Source organism: Gymnoscopelus braueri, assembly GCF_963280865.1.
Source record: "Gymnoscopelus braueri genome assembly, chromosome: 7".
In the NCBI taxonomy this organism is placed as follows: domain Eukaryota; kingdom Metazoa; phylum Chordata; class Actinopteri; order Myctophiformes; family Myctophidae; genus Gymnoscopelus; species Gymnoscopelus braueri.
In genome coordinates, this window is record NC_137608.1 from 35,154,685 (window position 1) to 35,168,386 (window position 13,702).

The window sequence follows — 13,702 nt, forward strand, 5'->3', positions numbered from 1 at the left end:
CCAAAATCGGGCCGACTCAGATTGGTCTGGAGAGGGCTTAATACGTTCCCATTGAAAAGCAAAAAGCAGAATCCGTCCTCATAGTTAGAATTAAACTTCGGTGTGACCGTATTCTACACCTCACCTACTGTAGAACCCCCATTCAAAGTTTAAAATGTTCATCTTACTGTGGAAATGTTTGCCTGAACATGAATCTTTTAAATATTTTGTACTTTTAGAAATATACTCCTTTAAAAGTTCTGAAAATTATGATGTAGGTCAATGGAAGATTTTGGCACCTCAAAAAAACACTTTCACCTAGAAACTTCATTCACACTTTTTTATAATTAGTGTGGTTGCCCTAACAGGGCAACCAGACTATAGTAATCCTCCGGCTTTATTATTCATACTGGAGATAAACAATAGTTTAGATCGTCTCTCCTCCCACAGTTTATTTTTCCCAATTTAGTGCCATATGTCAAAATGACCGGCCTCACCGGGAATCGTGTGCTTGTATAAGGCTAAGAGATTGGTTGCATAGTTTTATTGATATTGATTTATTAGTGCATTACATTTCCCCATCCACTTTAATGGAAAAGTGCAAAAACTCAAATTCAAGTATTTCTTTCTCAGAAACCGTAAGAGCTAGAGTTACCAGATTTGGAGGGGAGGTTCCTAATTTAGTCCGAAATTATTGATATAATAATTACACTAATCGGCCACATGGTGGCGCTATAACAGCCCCCTTTACGTTTTGGCCTATAACTCTTGAACCATAGGTCGTAAAATCTAAATGTCTTTTTCCCTAGATTCCTTGGGTCATGACGCATCTCCCCATATAGGCCACGCCCATTTGCGTCAGGATAGATTTTCCGCCATTTTGAATTTTCTTCAAAACACACTTTTAGCTCCTCCTCCCATATATTTTGTCCAAATTTAACAAAAATCGGTACACATGATCTCTGGGCCCATGCGATAAACATATCCAAACGGCATTTTGATAGTCCTTACCGTTCGTCCGTAAATGGCTTCCAAAGTTAGTGGGAGGGGCCCGTTTTACCAAAAATGCTACAAATCACGAACGAAACGTCCGGTCAATCCCAAATTTGAATCACATGTCGAGGGTGGTTTACTCAACGAATCCCCAAAATAATTTCCACTTTGACCCATAGAGGGCGCCACAAATGCCCAAAACGTAACCGTTTTATGCAAAAACATGATTTTTGGGGGATCAATCCTCTCAAACTGAAAAGCAAGTGATCTCAGGAGTGACGTGACAATGTAATTGCCGCAGCCTCCGACGGTATTCCTCCCAGCGTATTACTCGGGTCCCGGCGGCACCGACCCGCGAATCGCGTCGGCGCAACCACACTTTGCAATTGCCCTGAATTGCGACGCGTCTAGTTCAGCTTACTGTGGACACGCATGCTTGAACTTTTTACTTTTAAATGTTTTGTAGTTTTTGAGACATTTAACTGAGATATTAAAATTTACATCTGAAAACTTAGGCACCTCATACTTTAACCTATAAACTTGATTTACAATTTAAAAAAGTTTATCTATTATCTATTATGTACAAATTCACATTCAACTACAGTAGGTCTGGGACCCCAACATGGAAACCCAGTGCTGAGAGTTTAGTCCACAACACCACATGTTCAGTGTATATAAGTCGTCTTCTAGTGCTTTGAAGTGTTCTTTTGGACTGACCAGCAAAGCCCAACTTCCCAGCTTGGCCTTGCTGGTCATTCCGGCCAGTCAGCTGGCCGACCTGGGGCCTGTTCCTCAAAAGGTGAATTAGAGCTAAAGCCTGGCTTTACCACCTATCCTGGCTTAATTTTGCCAGGATTAGAGCTGAGTCGGTTCCTCAAAAGGTGAATTATCTTGAAGATTAGTTTAGCCAGTTCACCCTGGCTAAGTTTAGCCTTATCCGATTCCTCAAAAGAGAATTGAAGCAAGCCTAGCTTAGTTACCATGGCAATTTAGCTGTGAAGTTAGCCTGGTCAGGAGCAGGCTAACAGCCAAGCTTACTTAACCCAGTGCCTTGTTCTTCAAGTTTTGTGAAATAGCTGTTAGTCCAATGACTCCAATCATAAACCAACAAGTTTTTCCACACTTATTCAATTCTTATGCGAAAATCGAAGATCTACAAGCCCGAAATGTTTTTGTCTTATGGCGGCTGGGGGTCCCCGGCCCCCCATGGACCCCCGCCCCCGTTGACCCCCGCCCCTGTGGACCCCCGGACCCCCGTGTACCCCCGGCCCCCTGTGTACCTCTGGACCCCCGTGTACCCCCGGCCCCCTGTGTACCTCTGGACCCCCGGACCCCCGTGTACCCCCGACCCCCTGTGTACCTCCGGACCCCCATGGACCTCCGGACCCCCATGGACCTCCGGACCCCCGTGGACCCCCGCCCCGTGGACCCCCGGACCCCGTATACCCCAGACCTCTGTTGGGGGTCAACGGGGGTCCGGGAGTACACAGGGGGCCGGGTACTCCCGGACCCCCGTTGACCCCCGTGGACCGGGGACCCCCGGCCGCCAAAAGGCAAGCTTTTCACTCGATTTTAGAAATTAGAAATTAGAAAATTATTCTAAGTGTTTATAATTATAATTCCACATTCACTTAAACTCCTTATGTTTAAGCCTAACTGAATTATATATTTATGGATTTGTATATAAATTAATTGCATATTTTTGGACAACTTGTGCATTTAATTTGTCGGCAATACTTTGCCACGCTTTCTCCCTGGATCTATATTTATTGCGGCCGTGTTTCCTTTCTTGCTTATTATAAATTTTACTTCCTTGTATGATTTCATGAGCTGCTGCAGTGCTGCTGTTCAGCCACAGAGAAGAACGCCGCTCTGGTTTTGGACTCCGTGATTGGTCAAGTTCAAGGATTCTGCTATCGACTTTCATGGTCTTTTATAGAAATATGTGAAGCCTGGCTTCATTATCCTGGCTCGACACAGCCTGGCTTGACAAGGTCTAGCTTGACAAAGTCGCTCCTTTTCAGCCTGGCTTGGCGTTCCAGGAACCGAATAAACCAGGCTATACGGACCCGACTTTGTCAAGCCTGGATTTGACTTAAGGCCAGGCTTATTTAATTCACCTTTCGAGGAACAGGCCCCTGCTTGACCAGGGCCAGGGGCCTATTACACGAAAGGAGAATTAAATAAGCCTGATAGGATGGATTACTGACAATTAATTACGAAATGGTAGAATCCCCCCCACCCCCTCTAAATTAAATAAATCTAAGATATGATTGCTATTAACTACCTATGACATCAGCAGAGATTCAGTTCTACTCTGTAACAGTAAAGGGGTTTCAGGGGAAACCAGCAAAATGAGGAATAATATAATAAAAGACCTTTATATTATTTAATAAATTATGCATTTTATCCTCTATATATTGTCCAGCAACCTTTATGATAAAGGCGAAAAAAGATAGTAGATTCCGTGGGAGCCAGATTGCTCAGATGCCAAGGTTCCTGTGCTGGGATTCGATCCCATAATCTTACGGTCTGAAGTCAAGAGCACTTCCGACTGAGCTATGGACCGTCCTATTCCACCCGCCCTCCCTTCCAACAATTTGGGCACTTAGGGGCACTGCCTTGCATTCTTTTATTCCATGATCTCACCCACACTTAGCACACCTTTTCCTACCCTGACAGGAGTCCGCAATATGTCCATACCTTTTGACAATTGTAGCATCAACAGTGGTGGTCTTACATACTCCCTCACCTGACCCAAGATAAACTCTCCTTAGTAGCGGAGTGTCTTTAAATGTCAGCATTTCCTATCTGCTCTCGTTATTCAGAGGGACATATACCTACGATCCATGGTGTACCATTACATGTTCTGCTTTGATCATTTTTCTAAAACATTGCATTACTGATATGCTTACTGTAGCCACTGTAATTTTCCATCCTGAACTTACACTCTGAAGGAGCAAACATGTCCAGATACCAGCTGCTAGCACTGAGCAAAATGCCACAGTGTCAACTAAGCACACCATGTCAAAGAGATGAAAAATAAAAACAAACCGTATCAAGTCGAGTTCATTTTCATGTTTTTTTTTATTATTTATTATCGCGCAACAAAAAACAATATTGTGGGTTTTTACCACATACACTATGTATTCACATAATACACCATACAGCTACAAAGAGAGAGACTAAACAAAAACACTTTTTTACATACTGCATACTTGACATAAAAAAAGAGAACAATCCTATAACTCAAAAAGGAATGTAGCTGCCTGTTGTGTTTGTTTGTTTGTTTGTTTTCATTCAGTATGGGCCATGTTCTAAATTTCTGTTCCAACTCTGGTAAAGTGGACAAATTAAGTTTTTGATGAAGAACAGTTGTGAAAGGTGTTAAATTAAGAGCGGTTGTGAAAGTGGGGCACGACACATTGAGGTGTGTGTGCAGGTGTTTGCGTTTGATTATGTGTGTGTTTGTGTGTGAAAAACAAAATATACAAGGTGTATAGGTAAAAGAGTGAAGGGCTTGAGAAAAGAAGTGCATGGTGAGGAAGAGGAATGAGGGAGTACATAATTTCTATGCTCATATGGTTCAAATATCTTAGCATTCCCTTAACATGACAATGTACAACACACTCAAAAGAGAAATTCCAATAGCTTTCGGTACATATGCTGCACCTAAATATCTATTCCAGATAACAGTCTCAATATAATATGACTCTATACCTTGTCCCTGTTAAAAATTAGAATAAAATACATTTTCAAGCACCACATGGAATGGAGACTAATAGAGAATGTATTCAAACAGTTTTGAGTGCTTATTTCTTTTCTCCCCCAAAGAGATGTAATTTCTTAAAGAGTTTTACAGTCTAGTTGTATCTAGAGACTTTTCAATAAAGTCAGCACCAGAGGCAGCTTCCAATCCTGCGAAACTGCTTTTTTAATCAAAAGTATTTATTTTCATGACATTCTAAGAGCGCAGAAAAATATTTAGCGGCCATTATGTATTTCCTCATATATATTGTTTTTTTTACATTTTCTTATTTTTTTCCACAGTGAAGTTAAGGTGTAGCGTCATAGCACCGGCATCCCCAATGACCCCCACACATACACACACACATTTGGGAAGTGTGGGGCTCTTAGGAGCCTTGTTAACCAAACTCACTCGAGACTTGTATAGAAATTTACAAAGTTTAGAAAAACAAAACATGTACAGAATATGATCAGCACCCATTCTGAAATATGTAGATCATAAATATGACTGAATCCATATACTGTATACTGTGTATGGAAGGTGGACCATGCATTATTGGTATAAAAACAGAGGGTGTAAATTGAGATTTTACATGATCTTATGTTGAGTGAATACCATAATCCTTGGAAACTGTCCAAAACCCCATTGTATGATTTCCAAAACACATGAACATCAATGGGAAAATCATGCTGAAGAATGAAAGATGTTCCTTATAGATACGTGTTTTTTAGGGAATATCCAATGCTATGTAACACTATAGAACTACAGTCAACTGTGCACCCACTTGACTAGCAGGTTCTACATTACGGGATTGGTGGAATTAGCTCAGAAGAGGGCAGGGCCACATTACTGACAAAGGTTCTGGCTCACAGGGGAGAGTACAGTACTTATGAGAGTAAGAAACAGCAGTGTTAGTAAAGTACACATTTACACACAACACCTTGGTTCAAAGTGTTGTTCACTAATGTTTAGGGGCTGACAGAAAGAAAAACCTGGAATTCAAGAGATCCCCCTCCAAAATCATTCATGATTTACTCACTATTTCCCCTCATTAGTTAAATAATCTTACCTAAATATTTCCGTATTTACATTTTTTTCATCTCTCGAGAAAAAAAATCCAGAAAACAAAACAAAAACAAAACAAGACTAAGCTTCAAGTTGTCAATAATCGGCTCTTTCTTTTCATCGTTAAAATCAAGATTAAAAGTGCTTTTATAAAATCTTTTCTTCTCTATGTACAATTTGTATTAGCTATATCAAACAAAACAAAACAAAACAAATCAAATAATATTGACAATCATCATCAACATCATCATCTTCATCATTGTGTAATAAATAAGAGTTCTAAAAAATAAAAAGCGTATTAAAATGAGCATGTCGACTGAGGGCACCACAAAAGAACAAATGTATGAATCTTTGCTCTCAGTAGCGAGTTGTGTTCATGACCAGTGTCTCTACATCATGAGGTAGAGAGCTCTAGATCTCCAAACAAGCACCAGGGTCTTTCATAGAAGATTGCAGGGGCGCCCCGACCCTCGCAACCACCTGTAGCCCGTCATGACATCAAGCTCAGGTTCTGTACCATGGATTGCTTTTCATTTCCACGTATTTGCTTGTTAACGACAGTATAACGCAACTGTATTCCATGATTCGAATGGTTATGCTGTTAACAAACGTAATAGTAATGAGCGATGCATGGGATTTGCTCTGGATCTACTCCCATTAAAGTCACTCACTCCATTTCACATGACCAGCTGAATAGCTACGAGGCAAGTCAATAAGAGTGAACATTATTCATGATTCATGGAACTGGGTCTATGTTATCAAGCAATGTTTCTCTGTCTCTACCTCTTCCTTACTCAAGTCTTACTCTTTCTCTCTCACACACACACACACACACACACACACACACACACACACACACACACACACACACACACACACACACACACACACACACACACACACACACACACACACACACACACACACACACTGTAATGAGTGCCTCCCATTAGGGCTCTGTCTGTCTGGGATTCAGACAGTTGATTGAATGTGCTGACTCCCAGAATCTAAATGTTGTCCAAAGTACTGTATGTCACTCTCACCACTCAAGACCTCTCCGGGCTTTTACGTTATCAGCAAACTCTGGATGTTTGCACTCAGAACCTCTCTGTAAGTAGTAAGGGAGGTTACACTTGTATTTACAATGGCCTTTTCCCCACACTGTTAACTTGTACATGCGCAAAGGTATGACACACAACAGTACACAATTATGAGGATAGTACAATATTATAGCAGTAAATACTATGTCAGTACAAGAGTGTGTAAGTAAGAATATATATATAAATACATAAAGGTATTGACACTCTACAATATTATTTATATATTCTACTTATACTGACATTTAAGATAATAGTTGCATTAATAAGTGCAACTATAATCATTTTAGATCATTTAATGCACAAGTTCATGTTAACACTAGGAAAAAGTCCATTGTACAGTGCTTGCCGATATGTCACCTAGATTATTGTGCTCAGACATAATTGTTTATATAAATGATCCAGCTGGAAGTGAAGGAACTCTCTACAAGGCTATAAAATAGCCTTACCACACAAATGTTGCTAAAACACCAAGAACTCCACGGCTCAACACCAGAACTGCAGTTGCTCTAATGACATCACGGTGCACATTTTTGGATAACTGGTTTCGTGGTGACAAGGTGTTAAGGAGAAGGACAGACATACAGTATACGCTTGAAGGCGACAGCACCATGCAGAAGAAGGACTTTTACTGCGTGTGAAAGATTTGAAGGGAAGCACCAGAGTGTGAGTTTGTGTTAGGAGCACCAAGGGGCTTACTGTACCATCGCATTTCCCCATTGATGTTTCTCAGGTATGGACTGGATTTCCCAAAGGCAATTTCTATATTCTTTTAAATTGCAATGGAACCAATTTAAAACTACCCTTAGTGATTCTACAAAAGCACCTTGACACTAAGTTTTTCTTGGCTCCATTTGCTTACAGTTGAACAAAGGGTGAACTATAGGTCTTAAGGAGGGTGTTGGAAAATCAACTTAAGACTCCCAGGCTGTTTCATTTCGTTCCACTGACTTACAATGTAACAAAGATGAAGTTGACCTTTAAGCGTTTTGGGGAAAGCACCTCATATCTCAAAGTTTATATTTCAACTTCATAATATTTACTTGAAGAAAGATATGATTAAATTAGTCTTTGGGACACCCAGCCATGGTCAGTAAACAGGGGGTTACCCTCTGGTGGTCATGGTTAAAGCCATCAGGCAAGGCTCTGCTGGCTCTGCTGGCACACACACATACACTGTGTGTGTGTGTGTGTGTGTGTGTGTGTGTGTGTGTGTGTGTGTGTGTGTGTGTGTGTGTGTGTGTGTGTGTGTGTGTGTGTGTGTGCGTGTGCGTGCGTGCGTGTGAGTGTGCGTGTCCGCGTGCGTGTGGCGTGTGCGCGTGCATGCGCACCTCTCTGAAAACTTGAGTGACTGAGTAGGCTTTAGAATGGGAAATGCTCACTCCTGCTGGAACATTTTAGGAAGATGAGGACATCTAGTGCCAGTTTTTTGTTCTCTGTATGGTAAGCACAGACTTGGACGTAACAGCATTAGAAAATAATCCTTGACATCTCTTTCAATCTCCTTGGAGCATCAGATAGGTGGGATTTACAAGTACTAGGAAGTTTGGACAATCACAGGAAGGTATTTGAAAGATCATTCTTGACACTATCGTCCTGATGAAAATCCATCTAGTACGCAGTCAAATCCTCAGTGTTGATTTATCCATTTGTAACTCTGATAATGTACAATTGTAACCAAATGGACTAGATTGTACTGTGTACTACAAAGAGGATGTTTTTGAATAACAAGCAATATTTATTTGCTTATACTGTTGAGCCAAGTCTGGGAAAGAGCACCTTTTATACAGCATCAAGTGCAAAGAGGAGTAGAATGGAGATACATTCTAGGAGAAAAGGACTGAGGTGGAAGTGAAGCACCAGTGGAGGGGTTTAGAAGAAAATGAGGAGACAGAGGAGGAGGAGCACATTCTCTCCTCCAAAAGGCCCGGAGAGGCTAAACATGATCCAAGATAAATATCTGTATAATATCCATAAAAAGAATGGTATCAACAATTTCTATTGTATTACAATCTCCTTCGCTGTGTTTGTGATTGAACGTTTTTGAGTTTCCAAGTGCAGAAGGAGAGACTGGCTCCGCCCCCTCTGAGCAGAGCAGGAAGATTGATAAAGGCCAAAGCAAATAAAAACAGAATAGGGTACACACACGCTTTCCAAACATGGAACAAAGCAATTGTCTGAGTCTGACTGACTCCTGATTTTTAAAACCATGAAATCATAATAATAATAATAATATTAATAATAACAATAAAACAGAACCAAAAGCAATCACATCATTAATAACATTAATGAAACTGACAATATAAAAAAACAAAACAAAAAAGTCTTCATAATAATAATAACAATACCTGTTATAACAACATTGACAGTAACAATAGCAATCATAATAATATTGATAATAGCAATAATAATTAGGGTCATTAAAATTCTATGAAGAAGAAGAAGAAGAAGAAGAAAGAGCAATGAAGTTCCTCTCATCGGGAAGAGAGAGGAGGAGCACCACAAGCAGTGAGTCTGTCGGCTAGACGGCCAAACCACTGCCTGACATGAGGTAAAAAAAAACAAATGATAAAATGTCACCCCTTCCCTCCCAGTGGACAATGGAGGGATAGGGGGTAGGGTGGTGTGGTGGTGGTGGTGGTGGTGGTGGTGGTGAGGGGGGTGAGGTTGGAGCATACGGGTATACCAGAGTAAGGAGAGAGAGAGCTTGAGTTGCACACATCCCTTCTTTATCCCTGCCTGGCGCCCCCTCCACCACACTGCACCGGTTTGTGAGGACGTGGAAGTCTGAGAGCAATACCTCTCAATTTGTCTCTTTGTCTGTCCTCAGACATAGCGGCTGTAGGGCCCGGTGAGGCTAGTGAAGGCATAGGGAGTCACAGTGACCGTGGACGTGGTGTGGAGCGTGGTTGCCATCCGCGTCACCGGCCCCTTGTCCTTAGCCAGGGTGAGCCCCCCGGGGCTCGCTCCTGCCGCTGCCGCGCCCCACTTGCGCTTCTTCCCTAGGGCCTTGATTTCTTCCTGGGAGAGGCCCAGGAGAGCGCCCTCCTGCTGCCTCTGGAGCGCCCTCTCGGCCAGAATTTTCATCTTGTTCTCCCAAAGATGCAGACCATGCTTGGGCTGGTTGAGGTTCTTGTGCTGGTAGAAGACCAGGGATATGCGACAGGGGTGGGAGCGGTCCGGGTTCTTGATTGGGGTGGTGGCATGCAGTTCCCGCTTGGCACACTCGATCAGGATGGAGCCATGGGCTGGCGCCACCGCCACACCACCGATGTTGGGGTCAAGGAAGTTGTGCTCACTATCCGACCACACGTCTTCATCCGCATAGTGACCTTGCGTGCTCTCCACATCACTCTCTGCATGGCCCAGGTCAGGCCACTGCTGCTCCAGAGTATCTGGGAACAGACGGCCCTCAGGGGCTGGAGATGGAGTGCCTGCCACTGAACCCCCACAAGACTTCCAGGCCTTCTCCTGGAGCCCCTGAGGAGTAGAGCTCCGACTCTCCCCAGCCTTGGACCACATCTTGTCAGGGTAAGCTCCGGCAGGGTTGCTGTGCTTCAGAACTCCAGGGCTGTACCCTGTCCCAGGCCCCATGGCCCAGGCATTGGGCTGAGGGCTGGGAGCAGGACTGTCCCAGTGATGGCTGGGGGTGCCAGGTTGTGGTGTGCCTGAATGGGAGAGGTCAGACTGGGGCATAACTAGGTGAGGGGTGGCAGGACGAGGTGTGCCTGGATGTAGGTTGCTGGGATGTGGAGTACCGGGGTGTGGGGAAGGAGATGGAGAGGGAGGCACCTTTAGGGATGGTGACTGAGATGGGGAAGGGGAGTTCATGGGGGTGTTTGACCTAGGGTAGGGACTCCACTGCTGGGGATAAGGAGAGGACTGCTGAGGAAGTTGCTGATGAGATTGCTGCCTATCTGGAGTGAACGGCGAAGCTGTACGGCGGTTCACATGCCCGTCCCAGCTAGGGAGCACCATGCCGCCATTAGGCTTGTGCCCAGACCAGACATCAGGCAGTGGAGTGGTGCTAGGGGTGTTGCTAGGTGTGCTGGCACCACTCCGATTCACTAATACACCATCATAAACAGGCACATCCATGGGTTCCTGTTTAATAACCGGGGTGCCTCGGTGAGAGTGCTCGGAGGAGATAGAGGAGGGCCGTGACTGGTAGTCGAGTTGCTGAGGGTAAGTGCTACGTTGGATAGCCGGCTCCGGGGTCTGCTGCTCAGGGAGAGTGGAGTAGGACTGAGCTAGCCTGGCCTGGAGGCTCTCCACGTCAGGCTTCTTGTCCTCCTGGACCAGTTTAGAGCCTGTTTTGGACCACGAGCCCCTTCGACCCTCATAAGTCCTAAGTCGAGATGGGAAAAGTGCGTTGGGGGGGTAGTTGTAAGGGTAGCCATAGGGCAGTGCTGGGAAACTGGGGTGGTAGCCATTGACTGGGCCTGGGGCAGGGGGCTGGCCATTGGGAGGGAGGCCTACCCTTGCATAATAGGCAGGGTGGGGATAGTTGTTGCTGTAGGGGTCTGCTATCTGAGGCGAGTAGCAGTCCAAGGCTCCATTGAAGGGCTCCGTTTTAATGAAGGGCTCCGTTTTAATGAAGGGCTCCGTTTTAATGAAGGGCTCCGTTTTAATGAAAGGCTCCATTTTAATGGTGACGTTTTCCTCCTGCTTCACAATTGCTGTGTGTTGAAAACAGAAGACAGGATACAAATTAGAAAATTGGTTGATTTTTGAAGATCATTTTATTTTAGTTTGGATTGGAGTTTGTGATCTCAAGTCTGTCTGAAACACCACAATTGGCTCAAGCATTAAATAAAACATTTTAGAGCAGCAGTTCATAAGACAAAGCTCACCCTGGATCATTCCAGTTGATCAGCAAGTAAGTAGTGCACCTATCACAAGGGCACATACCTAGTTGCAACATGGACAACATGAATGTTTCATGATGACCTGCGCTGCATGTCATCTCCACTCCCACATGTCTCCCTCCATAAAACACCTGCTCACCTTTATTGCCATGTGGACGTGGTGACCCTGTGACTCTGATCTCCGTCTTCACTACCGCCGTTTTCTCCGGTGTGTCCCCAACACGCTGCTGTTGCTTAGCCTTCTTCTTCTCTGCAGCAAACTTCTTCTCTGAAGCAGCCTTCTTGGCCTCTAGGCGGCGCTGTCGGCAGGACTTGGCCGGCTCAGGCAGCTTGCGCACCTGACGGCGGAAGGCCTCCAGCACCTGAATGGCCCCCGACTTCATCTTGAGACGCTGGCCCTCTTCACTGCCAAACTCGTCGGTCGTGGAGACCTTGTACAGGGGTAGCACATGGAGTTGCTCGTCCTCTGGGATCACACCCACCTTACGGTTATCCTCCTTGGTCAGAGTACACACCTGTGAGAGATGAGAGAGGGAGAAGGGATAGAAAGGTAAGGAGGGATATATTTAAATACGTGTTGCACTCAGCAACACACACACACACACACACACACACACACACACACACACACACACACACACACACACACACACACACACACACACACACACACACACACACACACACACACACACACACACACACACACACACACATATATATGATTGGTGATAACTGCTGTTGAAATATCTCACTTGGTTGAATTTGCACTGATCTCAATTGATGTAATCTAATAAATTAAGTATATTAGAAAAATACTTATGTTGGGCATTCTTCAGAAGAACAGCTAATCCTTAATCTCATTACAGTACATTTTGCATGAATTTACATGGAAAGAGAAAAGGAGTAAAACAGGGGAAAGAGCTAAAAAGACAATGAATGAAAGAGAGAGATAGAGAGCACTTTACCACAGTGCAGCCGTTGTAGAGGTTGTGCTGATCCTTGTGAGCATGGGCACAGAAGTCCATGCAGGCGGTGACCCCAGAGAACGGTCTGCCCTCCTTCAGTCCCAGCCTGCAGTCTGGAGCCGTGGTCTCAGTCAGACACTGAGGTAGGACAGAAATGTAAATGAATCATTAGTCCTAAACAGGTTCCCACTCAAAAAGATGACCCAAAAAAGAAAGCAGCACATTTAAATTGCCTTTATGAGGAGCTGACAAGAGTAAACGACAAGAGTACACTTATGGTCATCATAAGTGTACTCTTTCAGCTTTTCATTAATCAAGCTTCAGTCCCTTAAAGGAGAATTCCGGACAAATTAAGTGTTATCTTTGATGTCTCGTTACTCACCTACCGATGTGAAAAGTAGCGTTCTTTTTTTTCATATATTCCCCTGTCGTCATTTTTTAAACACCCTCCGTTGTTATAATGGGAGCGTGAGGGTTAGTGAAATTCGTCTATTATAACCGACGCAAAGTTGTTTTTTTCACTACTAGTATTCATAGTAGAGTCTCATGATAGTCAAACATGCGTTGAAACTATCTGCGAGGCTGCCGTCAATGGCGAACGATTTAACACTGGTTGCTTGTTTCTTCCAGAACCTGGCAACTCGTGTTGCCAGATTCTGGAAACAAGCAACCAGTGTTAAATCGTTCGCCATTAACGGCAGGCTCGCAGGAATTTTCAGCGCATGTTTGACTATCATGAGACTCTACAATGAATCGTAGTAGAGAAAAAAATAACATTGCGTCGGTTATAATAGACGAACTTCACTAACCCTCACGCTCCCATTATAACAACGGAGGGTGTTTAAAAAATGACGACAGGGGAATATATGAAAAAAAATAACGCTACTTTTCACATCGGTAGGTGAGTAACGAGACATCAAAGATAACACTTAATTTGTCCGGAATTCTCCTTTAACAAAAGTTTCTGTTGCAAAGTAGTTCATT

The 13,702-nt window shown here is 43.8% G+C and overlaps 1 protein-coding gene across 1 annotated transcript in view; it reads right to left on the minus strand.

Moving 5' to 3' along the window:
• Nucleotides 1-4,040: 4,040 nt before the first annotated feature.
• tet3 (tet methylcytosine dioxygenase 3) overlaps nucleotides 4,041-13,702 on the minus strand; it is a 46,784-nt gene continuing 37,122 nt past the window's right edge. Inside the window, 3 exon segments of the mRNA XM_080434454.1 lie at nucleotides 4,041-11,561; nucleotides 11,890-12,265; nucleotides 12,719-12,856. Of these exon segments, the coding sequence (XP_080290580.1) occupies nucleotides 9,709-11,561; nucleotides 11,890-12,265; nucleotides 12,719-12,856 (2,367 nt within the window). The 3' untranslated portion in view covers nucleotides 4,041-9,708.